Source organism: Typopeltis vanoorti, chromosome 17 (assembly GCF_054136105.1).
Source record: "Typopeltis vanoorti isolate ZY-2024b chromosome 17, IOZ_Tvanoo_1.0, whole genome shotgun sequence".
Lineage (NCBI taxonomy): Eukaryota > Metazoa > Arthropoda > Arachnida > Uropygi > Thelyphonidae > Typopeltis > Typopeltis vanoorti.
The window spans coordinates 27,644,830-27,665,400 of NC_143565.1; the positions used below are offsets into that span (position 1 = coordinate 27,644,830).

At 34.8% G+C, this 20,571-nt stretch overlaps 1 protein-coding gene across 1 annotated transcript in view; it reads right to left on the reverse strand.

The window, feature by feature from the left end:
- Window positions 1-20,571, reverse strand: part of Prp8 (pre-mRNA processing factor 8) — a 411,861-nt gene that overhangs the window by 84,136 nt on the left and 307,154 nt on the right. The window contains exons 31-33 of the mRNA XM_090407427.1: window positions 19,309-19,500; window positions 6,628-6,865; window positions 156-284 (exon numbers count right to left, since the gene is read on the reverse strand). Coding sequence (XP_090263553.1) covers window positions 156-284; window positions 6,628-6,865; window positions 19,309-19,500 — 559 coding nt within the window. The remainder of the gene's footprint in view (window positions 1-155; window positions 285-6,627; window positions 6,866-19,308; window positions 19,501-20,571) is intronic.

Here is a 20,571-nt window from a genome sequence, read left to right on the forward strand (position 1 = left end):
CACACACACACACACACACACACACACACACACACACACACACACACACACACACACACACACACACACACACACACTTATATTTCATGTTAATTATCAGATGTGGGAAGGGCAAAAATATATATATGAAATTTAAAAAAAAAAAAATTGCTTACCTGTCCAAGACGTTTCTGACCAGCCCATACCGATGTGTGGATAATTTTTAGAAATAACTGACCGGTTCTGGGATTGAAAATGAAGATGGCACCATTGATAGGTTTAGTAGTCAGGTTACCTTCAAATGTCTAAATAGTAAAAAAAAAAAAAAAAAAAAAAAAAAAAAAAAAAAAAAAAAAAAAAAAACTATTAATGTGAAATACAGCAATATAAAGTGTCAAATTTTTAGAAATTTTAATAATTATTGAAAACATTCAACCATAGGAAGTGTGTATATGCTTATTTTATTACAACTTGGTTATAAGTTATAAATTTATTCTTGTATCTCTGTTCATATGCTGAATGTTTTATTTAATTATTCTATATAAAAAATACCAGGTAAAAAAATCAAATCAATTTCAATCAATTACTTCATATACTGGATATATATAAAATATAGTTTTTTAAACAAGTTCAGCACTATTTAAGGGCCAATATCTAACTCTAAAAATACAGATAAACAGAAGAAATTAGCTTCCATCATGAACACACATGATATTCTGATTACTGGATTATAAGGAGTGAATCTGTATAACTTGGTAAAGCATGATCATTGATATCAGTGCTTTACTGAGATTTCACACATCCTATAGCTTCATCTTTGTGATTCAGCATACTATATGATTCTGATCATGTTGGGTTGAACAATAACTAAAGCATTATCTGCTTGGTTTTCTAATGCCGAGCCACTCTGTCAAATATAATTTACCACATATGCAGTTGATTTCTGTTGATTCTTATGAGATCTTAGTGGCACTTGCAATTTTAAAACTAATTTAAAGGTGACTTATGTCTGCTCTATTCATATTATGCTTATCTTTGCAGTATGAAAAGTAACAGCTCCAGCAAAAGAAATGACAACTGCACCACAAGTGGTTTTAGTGCTATCAGCTATTTCTCTTCTCTTTTTTGGGGGGAGTGGTGGTACAAGGAATCATATAAGTAGCATCCTGTGTACATAGGCTTTCAGGTTTATATCCAAAGCTATTAGACTGATTTTTCAATCAGAACATCTAATGGACAATCCATTATATAATCCTCCAAATCTTGAGGTGTCACATAATAATAGTAATTATCAATTTCTATTTCTATTTAAACTGGAATTTGAAGTGTATTTAACTTGAGGTAACAAAAAAGGTTGTTTAAGCCTTTAAGTCTTCAAATCTGTAGGGTTCAGATTAAAATTTGTGGGTTTTAGGAAAACTTCATATGCAGGGCTAACAAGAAGAGACTAAAGGTCAATCAATACTTTTATTTATACATTGTGTTTCGCCAGGGAACCAGGGTGAACAGCGAAAAGTCAGCTACTGGAACAAATCTGAAAATGCACCCCAACTCAAAATCACCAGAGTTAAAGAGTGGTACTATCAACATAAGAAGCCTGAATGGCAAAGAAATGGAGCAAGCTGAGGAATTAGATAAGTACCAGATCGACATAATAGGGGTGACTGAAACAAAAAAGACAAAAACTGGTGAGATCTTTCTGAGCAATAAATACAAAATGTTATATTCAGGCAATGACAATCAAGGAAAAGAAGGAGTATCCATAGTATTCAACACTAAATATGAGGCTAATCTTCTTGAATGGCAGGCAGTCTCAAGTAGAGTGATGTGGGCAAATATCAGAATGGAGGAACTGGACAATGACTTATTTGTGCCTATGGTCCCACAGAAGGTTCTACTAAAGTAGAAGTGAAGGAATTTTTTGAGTCTTTAGAGAAAGCAACTGACACAATGAAAAAGGAAAAGTTGGTCTTTGTTGGGGATCTAAATACCAGAGTATGAAATTATTTTGAGACATACAAAAATATTTTGGGAAAATTTGGAGAAAAGAGCAAAGCTAATAATAATGGCAAATAGCTGTTGGATTTCTGCTCAGGACATGGACTGGTTATTACCAACACCATGGTCCAACATAAAAATATGCACAAATTCACATGGAGAGAAGAGGCAAGGAATAAGAAAAGTCTCATTGACTATGTTATTGTTGATAGTGATGTTTTCTCTCTGGTGCAGAACACCAGCGTGTACAGAGAATTTGAAATTGGAAGTGATCACTATTTAGTCTTGAGCAGGATAAAATTGAAATTCATATTGAAAAGAATAGCATGTAAGAAAGTTTTAAAGGAAATAAAAGTTGAGCAGCTCTCAGATGTGAACTGTAGACTAAAATACACAAAGATTATTGAAGAAAAAATGAAAGAGTTTTAGAACAGGAATCAAACCTTGGAGATTCAGTGGCAAACTCTGAAGAAAACATTGATTGATTCTGCCAGAGAGACATGTGGTGAGGTTGTCTGCAAGGATAAAAAAATCAGAACTCCCTGGTGGACACAGGAAGTTAAAGAGGTAGTGAAGGAAAAGAAGAAAGCATATCAAAAGTTCCTGGCAAATAAGTCAGCTTGTGCTCTTAGAGAATACAGAGACAAATGTAAGAAAGCTAAACACTTTGTAAACTAGCTAAACAAAAGTCATGGGAGGACTTTGGCAAGAACATAGAAAATAAATATCAAGAAATTGGCAAAATATTCTGGAGGTTGTTGAAGAAGCTTAGAAATGGAGGAAAGAGCGCTATAAAAGGAGTCTGAGATGATAAAGTTAACATGAAAACGGGAGAAAAAGATATCCTTGAAGTATGGAGTAATTACTTCAAAAAATTGCTAAATGAAATAAGCAGTGACAGCATAGTGGCAAAACAGGCATACAGTCAGGAATACATACTCGAAGTAGAAAAAGCCATCAAAGGCTTGAAATGTGGAAAGGCAGCAGGAGTAGATGATATTCGACCAGAAATGCTGAAGTATGGTTATAAAAGTCTTACACTGGCTGCACTGCATAGTTCAGAAGGCCTGGACAGAGAGGCAAATTCCCGATGATTGGAGTAGAGCTCTCATAGTACCCATATATAAAAAGGGAAATAAAACTGAATGTTTTATAGGTATTTCCCTACTGAGTGTTCCTGGTAAGATTTATGCCAGTATACTTGAGAAATGGTTGAGAAGAATTGTGGAAGAAAAGCTTGGTGAAGAACAAGCTGGATTCAGGCCAAATAGAGGCTGTCAGGATCAGATCTTCACTTTACGACAAATAATTGAGAAATAATGGGAATATAACAAAGATCTGTATTTAAGTTTTGTTGATCTGAAAAATGCATATGACAAGGTGCCAAGAGAGAAGCTATTCAATACGCTACAGTTATATGGTGTCAACGGGGCATTATATCAAGCAATACTTAGTCTTTATTTGAGTTGTAAGTTAGCAGTTAGAATTGAAGGAAGTAAGTACAGGAAGATGGTTTAATGTTAAATCTGGTGTCAGACAAGTATGTGCATTATCCCCTCTGTTATTCATTATCTATATGGACACATTATGAAGGAGAGTGGTATTAAAATTGGAGATGTTAATGTCAGCATTTGCTTTATGCATATGATGTTATACTTCTAAATAAATCTGCTACAAGTTTGCAAGATTCCCTAACTAAATTGAATAACTGTTGTTGTAATACATATGGTATGAAGGTCGGCAATAAAAAGACAAAGACAATGAAAACAGTCAGCAGGGAAAGTTCTTGCCATTGTCTTTTAGGATATGGATGGTGTAATCCTTACCTTACCTCAAGAAATGAATTATTCCTTCAGAGCTGCTGTAACATGAAACTGTTACAGCAGCTCTGAAGGAATTGAAGGAGGTACTGAAGGAAAATCGGTTCAAGAAACTAAGCAGAGGCGTGTTGCTTTTGCAGGACAATGCACCTGCTTATGAAATCCAACAGACAATATACGACTTGGGATTTCAATATCTACCTCAAACACCATATTCACCAGGACTGGCCACAGGGTCAACCCTAGAAATTTTGTCGCCACGTGCAGTAGCATATTTTTCCGCCCCTTCCCCTTAAAAAAAAAATTCTTTTAATGACGTCTTAAAAGCCATGATATTAATCTAGGCTTCAGCATCTCTGATCATAAATTCTAAATAGCAGCATTAGCTAATAAAAATTCATACGTTAATGAAAAAGGATCAAGCTATATTTTTTTACAGAAAGAGAGAGAGATTTCCTCTTAATGTGCAGTATAATAAAATGATTCGAAACGTGTTATTGTACTTCGGGATCTTTTAATTTTTAAGGGGGGGGGGGGGGGGGGGCACAAAAATTTTGCACTCAGGCGGCGCAAACCCACAGAACGGCCCTGAAGATCAGTCACTAAGAGTTGTGTAGATTCTAGTTAATTGTTAAGAAAAGTTAATTGCTCTCCACATGTTTACTTGTGGCACCAAATAATGAATGAATGATTCCAAGAAAAAAAAAAGTTTCTTTTCCAGGCATTAAAAAATACACAGCTTATATATTTACAAATGAATTGTAAGAATAAATTGCCGGTAGACAGTGTCATTTCCTGATCATGTTATCAGGAAATGAAAGTTTATGCTAAGAAAGAAGATATATATATATATATATATATATATATACAGGGTGTTCGGGATAAATTTGACATATTTATAATTAATTATATTTTTCCGTAAGTTACATGTATTAACACACACTTCTCTTCATTTAAAAGTTTGGACCCTTCTTCATTCATATACAAGATGTCAGAAAGGATGGATAGCTGGAACCCACCTGAATCATGGAAGAGAATAACTTGTATCATGATAATTCGTGCCCGCCATCATAATAAGGATATTACGACTGCTGCCCAATGCTCCCTGAATACAGTAAAAACAATCAGGCATGAACTAGAGACTTGCAATGGTGACTACGAGGATGTAGCAAGAAGAAAGATCCCTAGCAGACGATCTGATTGCGTTCGTACAGCAGAATTCCTCGCAAATCTGCAGGAACAGGTGTTGAAGAACCCTGGCATTGGAATTCGGGCTTTGTTCGTGGAGTTGCTAACTGTAGTCAAGCCCTGGATAACAAGGGTAGCCAATGGTAGGCCGTATGTATGGCAGCAGGATTCGGCCCCTTGCCACACCTCTGGGAAAAGTCAAAAATGGTTGTCTGAAAATTTCTACGACTTCACCAGTCCAAATGTTTGGCCTCCAAACTCCCCAGACCTTAACCCCATGGATTATTTTGTATGGGGCGCAGTTGAAAAAGACACCAATCGCACTTCCAGTAATACAAAAGCCCAGTTAATGGATAAAATTAAAACAGTTTTTGCGGCCCTTCCCAGGGAGACTGTAGCATCAGCTTGTTCGAGGTTCCGAAGCAGAATTGAAGCTGTGATCGATGCTAATGGTGGTTATTTTGAGTAAATCTTGTTGATAGTATTGTAATTAACTCTGCCTGTAATGTTTTTTTGTCAATTCATTAAATTTAATAGATACAAAGAAGATTTTCTTTTTCCTTACGAAACTGTCAAATTTATCCCGAACACCCTGTAGGTTCTATTATGGTAATGGCAATGATGTATTCTGATCATTATGCATTACTCTTCAAATAATGTATAATGTGTCTAGAAATGACCAGGTTGTCTACTTTAGTAAGATTTCTGCTATAATGCAAATTTTCATTTTTTGAATTAAATCCCTAAACTACTGCTTTCATTTTATCTGAAACTAATTAGATCAGTACTCGATATATCAGTATTAGATCAGTACTAGATAGCTACAAGAAGAAAAACATCTTCAGAAAGGTACAGAATGTATATTTTATGTTGCTCCCACACAAGAGAGGGTGCAAGGCATGTTAGCAAATAAATGTTACACATGGGCTAGGATGGATACAGGTAGTCACTGATTTTACAAGTTAATTTGTTCCTAAGATGTGTTCATAAAGTAGGAATTTATTTCCAATAGATGTAATGTTTAAAACAGGGGTTATGTTCTTAACAATTGAATTTGAGCACAGTGATGTTAAATAAGTCAAGAAACAATTGTTTAATACTTTAAACTACTGTTAATAGTTTAAATAAATAAAGTCATATTTAAATAGTTAAATGTAACAAATAATTTAAATATGTACAATAGAACACACAACTGAACTCTTCACACTGTTTTATGTGATGTTAAGTGAAATGCTCTAAATCTGTCTGGACAAACAAGTGCACGAACAGCAGCACCATATTGTATAGCTATGTACTTGGTTTGAAATGCCATATGTATGAATGTTTAGCAGTTATTTATTACAAATAAATGACATTTTTGATTTTGTTAATACTTGATATTAGAAAAAATAACTCAAATCTGGAAACTATTCAAGAGCAAGAACTGCCTGTATATGAAGCAAATCAGTGAAAATGAATGGAATTACAAAAGTATTATGGCTTAAATCATTTTGCATAATTTATTTCCCTCTCCAATTTATAAAAGAAACAAAAAATCTTCATTAAAAAAATAAAAATAAAAATATATCTGATTATGAGACCAATGGTAAAACTATAAGGAACTGTAAAACATTAATCACAAAAAAAAAAAAAAAATCCTTACCTTATGTATTGTAACGCGATACACATTTGTATCATCAACAAACCAAATAATCTGATTTGAAAACAGTTCACCGTAGTTTTGAGAAGAAAGGTATGGTTCTGTTGGTTCAGAAGAGTACAGCTGGAGACCTTTACGTATTCGTTCTCTCAACACATAGAGTGCAGGATTTGCTTTCATGATTTTTGCCATAGCTTGTTGAATCAGAGGTTTGCATCCTGGAAACCAGTTACCATATGCACTGAAAATAAAAAGGGAATATAAATGTCTCTCAGTTGTCTCAAATATTAATGCAATAACCAACTAAGAGCTATTATTATTAAAATAAGCAAATAGGGTATACATTTTTAATTGCGTTAGTTATTTGTGCTGGTGACCATTTAATAGAATTTTCATTGACATGTTCCCTGAACATAGTTCAAGGACAATGAATGTACATAGTAATCACAATGTTCAATGTAGTACATGATAAGGGGTTGGTGTGTGTGTGTGGGGGGGGGGATATATGTCATTACCTAATGAATGGAAACATTACCTGAGTGGATATTTAGAGGAGAAAGTTAATTTAGTTAATTCATTAGTTAATCATTATCTAAGGATAATGATTAACTAATGAATTTATTTAGCCATTAAATTATTACACCAATGTTTCACTTAGTCACCAAGACATCATCATGGGTACAAAGAAATATACCAAGCACATGTGCACCAGCAGGAAAGCAAACATAGAGTGAGTAAAATGCAGGATCTTACAGTCCTAAACTGGCATCTGTTATAGGTATGGTGATGGAATCTTGCTGAAAGTCTCAAGATGATTTGGTAATGTAAGGCTGCCAAATTTGTTTAGTTTGAAAAATATAATACTGTGGTAGATTTCTAGACACTGTCTCTCAAATTTATATCTGTTTCTGTATAAAAGGTAAGTTCTCCCCCATTGAATCCAATGATCTGTATCCATGGCATGGTCTGCCACCCCAGAATGGTTGAAATGCAGTTAGTTTCTGTGGTCTTCTAGATGAATATCGGCTGTTCTTCCTGTTTTTCTATAAAATGTCAATTTGCAGGAGCAAGAGATGCTGTAGACAATAGGATGATCAAGAGAACAGAAAGGATAAGTGAATCTAATTTTTGGTCTATTAATATTATACTTTATAATATACATGCAATTTTTTTAAGGTGTCCTAAATATAAAGGATGATAATGGAATTTTTGTGCTATGGATTTCTGGAGGATTGGGTTTAGGAGGATAGCAGAGAGTTCTGAAAAATTTGTAAATGGGGAAGCCATTGTCTTAAAAAAAGTGTCTTGGATGAGAGTGATTTCAGTAGAGCTAGTGTGATCACAACAAATGATTTATTTGCTAAGAATTTAACAACACCATACTGCTGGAAGAGGTGGTTGTTCTGTCAGAGATGATGGATTAAATGTACCATTCATTGTGTAGGTTTTTATAAACAGAAACAGATAAGAACTTGTTAGACAGCCAGATGATCAAAGTGTCAAGAAGGTGCAGACAGTTACTGCTTTCCTTTTCAATGATAAAAGATCCTCAGGTGTTTGCTGTTTGGGTGTGCTAAAAATGTTTCCAACATATTCCAGGATGTGGCGAAATAGAGAACACTTCACCTATGTAGCACAGTCATATAGTGGGTTTGAGAGGGACATTAGTAAAGAGGGAGGCTATATCAAAACTGACGAGCAAGACTTGCAAAGAAAAAAAACTGATCCTATGCAGAATTATGCCAAAATCAGATTATTTTTCTAAGAAGGTAACGATAACACTATGGTAGAACTAGATCATTCTAAATGTAATAAAAAATGTCACTCTTACTCAGAGATCAGCCTATGTATTGCTTAAATGATGATCCTACCCAAACATATAACAAGGCACTCCTTTACACAGCATTGCATCCTGGGATTTCTGAAACTATCCAAAAACAAACTATATAATCCAAGGCCTCCCCAGATTTATGAATTATCAAAAATACACAAACTGAATTATGTCCTTGAGACCCAGAGTGGGCAATACTGCTTCCCCTACTTATAAGACAATCAAACACAGCCCAACAGCTTTCTCTCATTAAGGCACACTTTTTCCTGTGTTAAAACTCCATGCATTTTATATCTTGATTTTCAGATATTATCCTCAAAGAGACATGTGGGCAATACTATGAGTATTACCCATATGATATTATGAGTAGTTCTGATATAGCCTCTGCATTCACTAATGTACCCATAAAAGAAACTCCAAAATTAATTTAGATTCTCTTTCTCCCTCACATATCAGCCTTGTTCACTTTTACAATACACTCTGGTTATTTTACTTTTCAAGGAAAAACCTACAAGCAGATTGAAGGCATAACTATATCCCACTAATATTTTCATGCAACATTTTGAAAATACAGCTCTAAACTACAACCAATCAAACCAACAATATGGCTGGAGTATGTTGATAATATTTTTAGAATACTTCAACAGCCAAGAATCTGCTTCACTATCCACCCACACTGGAAAGTACATCCATCACCTTTGTCACATCACCACACCTCTGAGCAGAAGTGTCATCAAAAACCTAAAAGCTAGAAAAACTGCTCTGACTACATTAGCCTGCCGACTGAAATCATCACATCCAGGACACTTTAAAAAGCTAATGACCTCCTCCTTTCACAAAATCATCAGAACTCTTTGCCTATCCTCCAAATCCAACTTCCTGCACACCAAAATCTGCTGCCATCCTTTACAGCCAAAGCACCTCATAAAAAATTGCATGCATTCTAAAACGATATAACAAAGACTTCTTTCAAGCTATACCAAAAATTAGCTACCCTTGCCTCTCCAAAAGATCCCCAATCTGGTGTCTACAGCATCTCTTCCTTCTGAAAACTAAAATACTTTGGACAAACTGGAAGAAGAAGAATATCCATCTGGAAGAAGATGGAAGCTAGGTTCATTATTTGCAATACAGCCATTCTGGGTTGGCAGACCATGCCATGGATACAGATCAAAGAATTCAATGAAAAAAAAAAACAAAAAAACTCCTAATGTAGTACTGTGTTGAATTGTAGAAATAGTATTTCTACAATTCACATTTTCCAAATCTAAAAAAGGTTAATTCAAAAACAAAGACAGGTATGCTGCCCATTTGGTGGAAATCTGAGGAATGTACCATCAAGACCAATTTTGACTTTCAAATTTTCAACTATAATAATTAACTCATAACTTATTTTAATGATATTACAATACAATACAATTGATGAAAGTACACAGTACTTTCATCAATTCCACTGCCTAAGTTACTAGAAATGCTAAAGTATTTTAAGTCAGCAATAATTTGCAAATTTGCCACTATCCACCAGAATAATAGATAATTTTCACCATTCCTCCCAAAACTCTCTACCTTTTCAAATCTAGTTTTTCCCTCCAAACCTCAAAACCAACTAAATTATAAAAAAGTAACTATAGTGACAGCATGCTATTCTGTGCAAGACACTAATCAACACTTCACACTCCTCCAATAACATAATGCAATTCAGATCTGATTGCATCTGATTACAAACTTAAATAAATTGCTTATAAGGTTAAATGCTATATTATGCTTAGCACACATTTGAATTATCAAGTGTGCTGAGCATAAAAACTACTATTTTTATATTCACTGTCATCAATAAGAAGGATCAATGAAAAAGAGAGAGGCTAGCAGAGGAATTAGGGAAATAACATATAGTTGGAGGTAGTGAGATGACAAAAAAAAAGGTGACATTCCTACAATAAGATGTTATATTCAGAGTAAAACAGAAATCCGCAATAGTAAGGTGAAGTTATATGATTCAAAAGCTACAGGATGACAGACAAGCTGATTCTTGATGGACACCTGAATAGTGGATTAGAATGAATTTTAGTCATACAGAGAAATGTCTGCAATTCTGGGAAAAAAGAGCAATGGTAATAATAATGGTTAAGTACATATTTCTATTCTGGAAGCAGACTAATTATTGCTAATATATATATACACATATAAATTCAAATCTGAGAGTCACAACATCACTTCTGCATTTGAGACATGTACTTTAACTACTTTACTTTCACACTAAAGTACACAGTACTTTCATCACATGATTTTCACACTAGCTCAAAATTTTCTTGCTTCCTGCAATCTAACTATCCAAATTGTGAGATCATCTTCATGTTGATGGCATCAAAATGATGTGCACCACCACTTACAGATATCCAGACTCGACAGGCAAAACCATTGTTTGTTTCAGCTGCTACACTCAGCATGATTTCTTGTCAGCAGGGTCACAATATCATTTATGCATTTGTGACATCTAATATCTAACATCACATGATTTTCTCTGGCTCAAAATTTTCTTATTTCCTTCTGTTGCTTGTATCCTGTCTTAATCATTGCCAACTAATAATTCAGACCTCTTTAAATATTTATCTCTGAAGCAGCTTAATTTTCTGCACTCTAACTATCCAAATAGCCAGGTCATCTTCAAGATGATGACCATAACATTTCACAAGTCAAAGTTTGCCCTTTATCAATTCCACTGCCTAAGTTACTAGAAATGCTAAAGTATTTTAAGTCAGCAATAATTTGCAAATTTGCCACTATCCACCAGAATAATAGATAATTTTCACCATCCTCCCAAAACTCTCTACCTTTTCAAATCTAGTTTTTCCCTCCAAGTTTTTTATGTTGGACCCATACATGAGAGATTGGTTGATCAACCTATAGTATGTTAGTACCATATATGGGTAGTGGGTTGGGAAAGGAGAAACTTGTTTACATTTGACTTAAAAGTCTGTATATTGTATTCCTTGGGAAATACATCAGGGGAAAGACTGTTCCACAGTACAGCAGTAGCAAGGATGAAGGAGAAGGAAAAGAAACCTGTTCTGGGGATTTCAAGGTGTACTGTGAAAGGATGTTGGGTGGCAGCTGTATGTGTTCCAATGGGCTTAGTACTGAGTGGGAAATCATTGATGCTATATCAGATGAACATTTGCCATGGAAATATTTGTGAAATACAAAAATTGCAGAGACCAAACATCTATGTGAAAATGAGGAGAGTGAGTTGGTAAGAGATGAGTCATTTATTAACCTAATTGCTCTCCTCTGTATTGGGTCAAGCATTTTTAGGGAGCTTTTAGGAGCCCCACTCCAAATGCGAGAGGGGTATTCGATAACTGGGAAGACTTGTGACTTGTATAAGGTTAACAGCTGTTTAGAGGCAAAGTAATGTCTTGATCGAAAGAGAAATCCTAGTTTTTTGGAAGCCGAGGATGCAATGGTTGTGATGTGTTCATGCGAGGAGAGGCCTGATGTCAGAGTAATTCGAAGAAGAGAAATCTCTTAGTGTCTGGAAATTTGAGTGTTATCAAAAATAATATTGGAGGAAAATTGTTCCTTTGTGAGAAATAAAACAGAACTGGGTTTTACTAGCATTGAAGTTGACGAGGCTATCTAAGCCCATTGAAGGATGGCTTGGAGAAAAGAATTGAAGGCAGTGGTGGTTGATGTTCTGTAGGTTGAAGTGAGTTGTGTAGAGCAGCATTTTTCAAATTTTTCCTTGGAACACTTCACAAATCATGAAATTTTTAACGGAACATCCTGGTTAGAGTCGCAGCATTTAAAACTATTCCAGGCTCATATTAATATTAATTTTGATAAATTTTCACTGAACACGTATTCACTTTCTGCAGAACACTGGTGTTCCGCTAAACACACAATTTTTGAAACTCTGGTGTAGAGTAAGGTTTGTCAAATGACAGGGAGGAGTGCAATGTGCTGTCATCTGCAAAACTGTGTATTGGATTGGAGGTCAACTGAAGTAGGTCATTGATATACAGAAGGAAGACGATTGGTGAGAAAACAGAACCTTGCGGAACCCCAGCATTAGTTGGATGGTGAAAGGATAGGGAACCGTCTACCATCATGCATAGTGTGCATCCAGATAGAAAGTTGGCAAGCCAACTACAGAAGTCACAAGATAGCCCAAATGATCGAAGTTTGCTTAGTAAGTCTTTGTACCAGAAGTGTTGTTGCCCTGGGGAGGAAATGAGCGCTAGATTGTGGTCAGAATTACCCAGGGGGCTCACTATATTCACTGCATATTTGGAAGGGTCATTGGTAAGGAAGAGATTTAGGATATTTGGGGAGAGTTTCAGGTTATCTGATATTCTGGTTGGCATGTGAACAATTTGTGTAAGGTTATTAGTGATTGCAATCACTAACAACCTTACAACTAACACTAACAACTTGCAATCACTAACTATGTTGGTGATTGAAGTTGCAGCCTGCAAGATCCATACAAATGGTATTCTGGTTGGCATGTGAACAATTTGTGTAAGGTTATTAGTGATTGCAATCACTAACAACCTTACAACTAACACTAACAGCTTGCAACCACTAACTATGTTAGTGATTGAAGTTGCAGCCTGCAAGATCTGTACAACTGGAGGAGGAAAGCCAGTTGGTGTTATGGACATTAAAATCTCCTAGCAGGATAATTTCGCTGTTAGGAAAGTAGGACTGGAGAAAATCAATTTTTAAGGAGAGAAAATTAAAGAGCTCAGAGGAGTGGTTGGTGGCATTAGGAGAGCGATAGAGACAGCAGATGAATTTGACTGAGTGGGGAAGGGATATTTTTAACCAAAGAAGGCCAAAATTGGGCGATTCTAGGTTAGGTGCTCTCTGGCAGGTTATGTCAGAGTAGATATACATGCAGGCGCCACCCATGGGCAGAAAGAAGCTAAACAGTGTGTAGTTTGGAAGGTTGAGATGGATAGTGCTGGGGGAGAGGGGGAGATTTGAGTTTCTGCTAAAAAGAGCAAGTGGGGTTTGGTGGACTGCAGATAGTAGTGAACACTATTTAGGTTGGAGTTAAGGCCATGGATGTTGGTGATGTGGATATGCAAGGTTCTGTGAGGCATGTATTTCACCATAAGGGTCTTGCACATTTCCTATGCAGTGCCTGCATACATGTCTCCTTGGTGGCATCACTTGATTTTTGCACTAGTTTGGCTTGTTTGTAGTCTATGATCCAACTGTATTCTCTATTTTGGCATTTTCTTCAAGTTGTCTTTGAAGTTGGCATTTTTGTTCCCTCTGTGTAAATATTAAGTCAGGTTGAACAAACATGTGTGAACGGGGGCAAGTGTCCTTTAACTTGTTGTTTATTGCCATTATTAATTTGGAGGAGCGTATCGGTGTGTCACAGGTCACTTTCAGGAGATATGGAAAGTTCGTTCCATCCTTTCTTTTGTTTATGGGATCGAAGTTGCATTCTTCTGCTAATTTGCTGATGTCTTCTTTTAATGATTTACCGTTTTCCGTTGGAAAGTTCAGGATAACAATGTTAAGTCTCTTGTTTTCGGCCTCAATCGACTCAGGTACTGTTGATGCTATTAGGTTGCAGGGTTCATCAGTGGGCAAGGGTGCACTTGTAATCAGGCGCTGGTTGTCGAGTATCTCGAGCTTAGTTTCCAGCATTTGGATTTTGGAAGAGAAAGTTTCAATCATAGTATTAAGGTGTTGTTCGACGCATTTGCCTAAATTCAGTAGCTGTTTTACAGAAGGAAGGCACATTGAACAGAAGAAAGGCTGGTTGAGATCGATAAAAAGGTGCACTGATTCATCTATTTTTGCGCAGGAAGCATGTTGCCAGTGGCAATAGAAATAGCATAATATACCTTTTTTTTTTTCCAGTAACTTTGGTTTTACAACTGAGGCACTTCATATTGTAATTTGGTTTGTTGGCGATCGACAGCGATACTGATGAGACTCGAGATTCTCTTTCATTGTTGGCCTTTGTTGTCATCATCTTTATTCCATACGGTAGGCACAGCAGGCGCTTTCACGTGGTTGTTTAATAATTGTAAAGAGAACTGATTTGATCGACTATGGGTACTTACAAGTTGTGCAGAAATAATCGGCTCCTTAGTACTCTGATAGTTTTCCATTTACTGATTATTTTGCATGAAAAACACTTGCAATAAAAATAAAATGTGGGAGAACAATTTAACGTAGCTTATTCACAGACACCACCAATTGGAAAGTATACTGCGAAGATCAGGTTTACAGGCTATAATTTCATCCAAGTTTCATTTACCATTTTGTCCCATCCCCTTAAGCACTACAATAATAGTCATCGTCAAATTCCTAACATGAACCTTCCTATCTGCATTTCTCTAATTCAATCTGTTACCTATCAAGACTCCAACATTATAAGATCTTATATTTCTGTCTTCTAATGCAGTTTTTACTGCATTAATCCACCTATATCTTGGTCATCCTCTAGGTCTTTTTCCTGCCAACCTGGCAGAGAACACTTGTTTTGCTAATCTTTCCTCTCCCATTCTCTTTAAGTGACCATATCACCTGAGATTAACTCTGCTAATATATTCCTGGATGCTAACAATATCAATTTCTTTCCTAATATCCTCGTTTTTAATATATTGCCACCTGTTCGTGTCCCCAATCTTTCTTAGAACTCTCATATCTGTGGTCTCTAGTCTTTCAAATGTTTTATTTCTAACCCAGCTCTCAGATCCATAAGTTAAAATTGGTTTGAACACTAATGTATATAGCTAATTTAGTATTTTTACTAATTTTTCTCTTATTCCATATAAATTTATTCAGTTGACTTCCTACTATACTGGCTTTGTTGATTCTGTTGTCCATTTCCATATTTAACTTACCATCTTCACTAAACATTTTGACTAAGTAGTGGAAATATTTTACTTGTTTTATAGATTCTCCATTTAGGATGCAGCTGATATTTTCAATGTTTCTGTCTTTTTTCATTGTCTTTGTCTTGTTATTGCTGATTTTCATACCGAATTTATTACAAGAGCTATTCAATTTAGTCAGGGAATCTTGTAGACTTGTACTGGATTTATTTAAAAGTATAACATCATCTGCATTAAGTAAAGAGCTGAGATTAAGATCTCCAATTTTGATATCAGGTTAAATATCGCTTTCCTTCATAATGTGATCCATATAGATTATGAATAACAGAGGGGATAATGTACATCATTGTCTAACACCAGATTTAACATTAAACCATCTTCCTGTGCTTCCTTCAATTCTAACTGCTGACTTACAACTCAAATAAAGACTAAGTACAGCTCGATATAATGTACTATTGACACCATATAACTGTAGCGTTTTGAATAACTTCTCTCTTGACACATTGTCATATGCCTTTTCCAGATCTACAAAACTTAAATACAGATCTTTGTTATTTTCCCATGATTTCTCAACTATTTGTCGTAAAGTGAAAATATGATCCTGACAGCCTCTATAAGGCCTGAATCTAGGTTGTTCTTCACCAAGCCTCTCTTCCACAATCTTTCTTAAGTCTTCTTCTATTGCATCAGTCTAAATACTGGTAACACAGCAGCATTTCCTTCCATTCTTCTCTTCTGTTTGCTTTCCTCTTTATTTTGTAGTATGTTTTTAATCCACTGCTTTGTTTTATTTGATCAAAGTATCTTTTCTTTGGCCTTCCTTTTTCTCTTTTTTCTTTGATTTTGCCTTCTATTATTCTTCTTGTCAGACTTTCATGTCCTAAGATATGTCCAATCCACCTGTCTCTTCTTGTTATTAATGATTTTATCAGTGTTGTGGGTTCATTTACTTCCTTAAGCACTTCTTCATTAGATTTTTTGTCTGTCCATTTTATCTTTTGCATTCATCTCCAACACCACATTTCAAATGCATCCAGTCTTCTAATATCTCCTGTTCCCGTTGTTCATGTTTTGTTGCCATAAAGTGCTATACTCCATATATAAGTTTTTTTCCTTAGTTTTAGACTTAAGTTTCCTTTTAATACCTTTTCCATTTTATTGAATTGTTTTTTTGCTATGCCTATTCTTATCTTTATGTCTTCTTATGATCTTCCTTGCTCATTTATTGTACTCCCTAGGTACTTGTTTTATCTCTTTCCCATTTAATTTTCTTTATGATCTTTGGTTTCTTTCTTGGCAGTAGAATTTGGGTTTCTTCAAAATTTATTTTCATGTGGTATTTATTAAATATTTCATCTATTGTTTTGATTAACTTTTTTAGTCTTCTTCTGCTTTTTGCTATGAATGCAATATCATCTGCAAATCTGAGGCAAAATATTTCTTCTCCACCAATCTTTATGCCACTGCTTGTATTTTCTTTAACTTCTCTGATGGCATTTTCAATATATATGTTGAAGAGAAAGGGTGATAATATGCACCCTTGTGTTACTCCACATCTAATATGTACAGTTTCTTCCTTATTATTTGTTCTTATGTATTGCATATGTCCTACATATATCTGTTTCATTACTCTTCTATCATTATAGTCAATGTGACTTTTCTTCATAATATTCCACATCGTCTTCCAATTAACTTTGTCAAATGCTTTTTCTAAATCCATAAAGCATATATACGTTTTTTGGTTTAGCTCTATTCTTTTTTTGACTATAGTTCTCAGGCTTAGTATTTTCTCTTGTTCTTTTTCCTTTCATGAATCCATATTGGTCTTCCTCTAGTTGTGAATCTTATTTTATGTATTTGGTTTTGTATTATTTTTAATAGATTTTTGCTAATGTGTGTAATTAGGGTATTGTTTTGTGTTGGTTATATTGCAGAGCATTTGCTTTCTTGGGGATTGGTATTACAGGGATTTCATGAAGTTTCTCAAGTATACTTGTATAAATCTTACCAGGAACACTCAGTAGAGAAACACCTCTGTAATTCTCACGTTCAGTTTTTTATTTCCCTTTTTATAGATAAGTAATATGAGAGCTCCACTCCAATCACCTGGAATTCAGCCCTCTGTCCAGGCATTCTGAACTATGCCAAACAGCCACAGTAAGATTTTTATTCCTCTACTTGAGCATTTCTGATCGAATATCATCTACTCCAGCTGCCTTTCCACATTTCATGTTTTTGAAGGCTTTTTCTACTTTAAGTATGGATATGAATTCCTGATTGCATGCCTCCTTAGTGTTTTTTACCACAGTGCTGTCACTGATTGTTTCATTTAGCAATTTTTCAAAGTAATTAATCTATATATCAAGGATATCTTTTTCTCCAGTTTTCATATCACCTTTATCATCTTTAATTCCTTTTAAAGACATCTTTAATAATAACAGAACATGACGTCACTTCTTTCAAAATGTTTCAGAATAATGAAGTTATCATTTTTTTTTTTTATAAATTTTAATAATTATTCAAATTTGGTAGTTCTGTGGCACTCAGTTAATTATATATTAACAAATGAAGATACCATACAGATCTCTAATAGTACCCATCTATATAAAAAAAAAAAAAATAAATAAAATAAAAAAAAAAAAAAAAACTGAATGTGAGAATTACAGAGGAACTTTCCTACTTAGCATTTCTGTTAAGATCCATGCAAATATACTTGAGAAATAGCTAAGAAATATAGAGAAGGGAACCTTGGAGAAGAACAAGCTGGATTCCAGATCAAATTTCACTTTAAGACAAACAGTGGAGAAGTCATGGAACTATAACAAGGACCTGCTTTAAGTTTCATAGATATGGAAGCAGCATATGATAAGGTGTCAAGAGAAAAGCTATTCAAAATGTTACAGTTATATGGTGTAAATGGGACATCATCAAGCAATATTTAATCTATATTTAAGCTGAAAATCAGTAGTTAGAAGTGAAGGAGGTACAGACAGATGGTTTGATAAATAGTGCGTGAGCCAAGGATATACATTATCTTTCATATCATTCATGATCTATATGGGTCACAATATGAAGGAAAGTGGCATTAAAACTTATATCAAAATTTGCAGAAGGTTATCTCAGCTTTTTACTTTATGCAGATGATGTTAAACGTCTAAATGAATCCAGTACAAGTCTGCAGGATCTCCTAACCAAAATGAATAACTACTGTGATAAATTTGGTATAAAAATTAGCAATAAAAAGACAGACAATGAACATAAAAAGAAACACTGAAAAATCCAACAGCATTCTGAATAAAGAACCTATAGAACAACTAAAACATTTCAGCTATTTAGGCATATTTTTTAGTGATTATGGCAAATTAAATATGGAAATAGACAATAGAATTACCCAACCTGGTGGAGTAGGAAGTTAACTTAATAAATTTATGTGGAATAAGAAAGAAATCAATCAAAACACTCAACTAGCTGAATACAAGACAGTGTTCAAACCATTTTTAACTTATAAATCTGAGAGCTGGGTTAGAAATAAAACAGTTAATAAAAGACTGGAGATCACAGTTGTAAGAGTTCTGAAAAAGATTAGGGGTGGACAGATGACATCAGTAAAAGTATCATATTAGAAATGATATTAGTGTTAAACTCTGATTTCCAAGTAAACCATTCCCCAAAGTCAGAGTTGTTAATCAGAAGTGATGCTAAAAGATTATTTACTAATGTACATGTAAACTCTGTAAATATCCACTTAAACTTGTATTTGTAAATTGTAACTTAATATTAGTCTTGACAGATAACAGATTAATTTGGAGGAAAACTGTCAATAGGAAATTAGTAATGATGTAACTTTTTCATGTAGCACTATCAAAATATCCTGTAGACCACCTGAGGTATATGTCAGAAATTTGATGATAGTGAAGTGTACAACACAAACAACTATTTCTATTCTAATTAACACTAATAGCAAAGATAAAGAGACATAATTATAATTACCTGTGGAGGTTATAAGCCAGATCAATTGCAATCAGTACACCAGTTGGTGATGGATAAATACTCATATTGTCTGTAGTATAATCAAGAAATTTTGCACGTGCATATCTCTCAATGTCATGAGAATCATAATCACCCCAGCGGAGTTGAACATCAATCCAGAATTTTTGTGTGGTTGTTCCATCCATTGTATCTCTATATAAAAGCAAGTCAATTGCAAAACATTTATTACATTTGAATTGATTTCATCTTTTGCAATAAAATGTAAAAACTAAAATCAAAAAGAGTACAGGAAAACCTCTCTTAACGGGAATTCGATAAGCGCAATAATCAGCGCAATTGAGTGAAATGATACCATTTCCCACTTTAAGTGAGTGATTAATCAGTTTTTTTAACGTTAAATGAAATTTTTTGTAGCCAACCTGCAGCGAGGCTCATTAAGAGACAATGTTGGGAGTCATTAAAAGACATGATAGTGATACGATTGTGGGAGACCTAAGATACAGTGAGCCCACAGTTTAGACTACCATTTTCTGTATATAAGACGCCCCCATGTACAAAACGAACCCTACTTTGTCAAACCCAAAATTAAGAAATCAATATTTTAAATATCTCCACTGTCTAATCATACACTCAGTAAGAGGAGGTCCAAACTGTCTCTCTGAAGCTTTATTTCCATGTTCTTTTGTGTAATTGATGATTTTGAACTTGAATTTTGAAGAATGTAAAAAATCTTTTTTTATTTTCGGACATTTTTATGGGCTAATGCTAAAACAAAATATTATTAATGCATTAACTTACCCCGCCAACGAGTTGCAGCTTTCAGAGTTCTGATTGATTTATTCAGAATCAGCCGTTAATGATGTTAATCGACAGAGTTAACAAAGGCTAGTGATTGGCGGAAGCTTGTTCGCAGAGACAAGGTACCGGCAGTTTTGCCATGGCAACCACGGGTCTCTCCCCTCCCTCCAGTGCATAAGATGATCCCCAATTTTTGGTTTAAAATTGGGGATCATCTTATAGATGATCGATATATGGAATATAAATGAACGATATATGGAATAAGAGCAAAGAATACAAAGAACAAGGGAAAAGTTGCCATTGCTTCTTTAAGCATACAAATTACCCGACATAGAAGAATTTAATGATCGAGATGGAGGGTCTTCTATCACTCTGGATTGTGGATTATAACCAAAAAAGAATGCCTCTTACTACAGGGAATATTCAGGCAAAAGTTCTCGATATTTTTACCTCATTGAAAGAGAC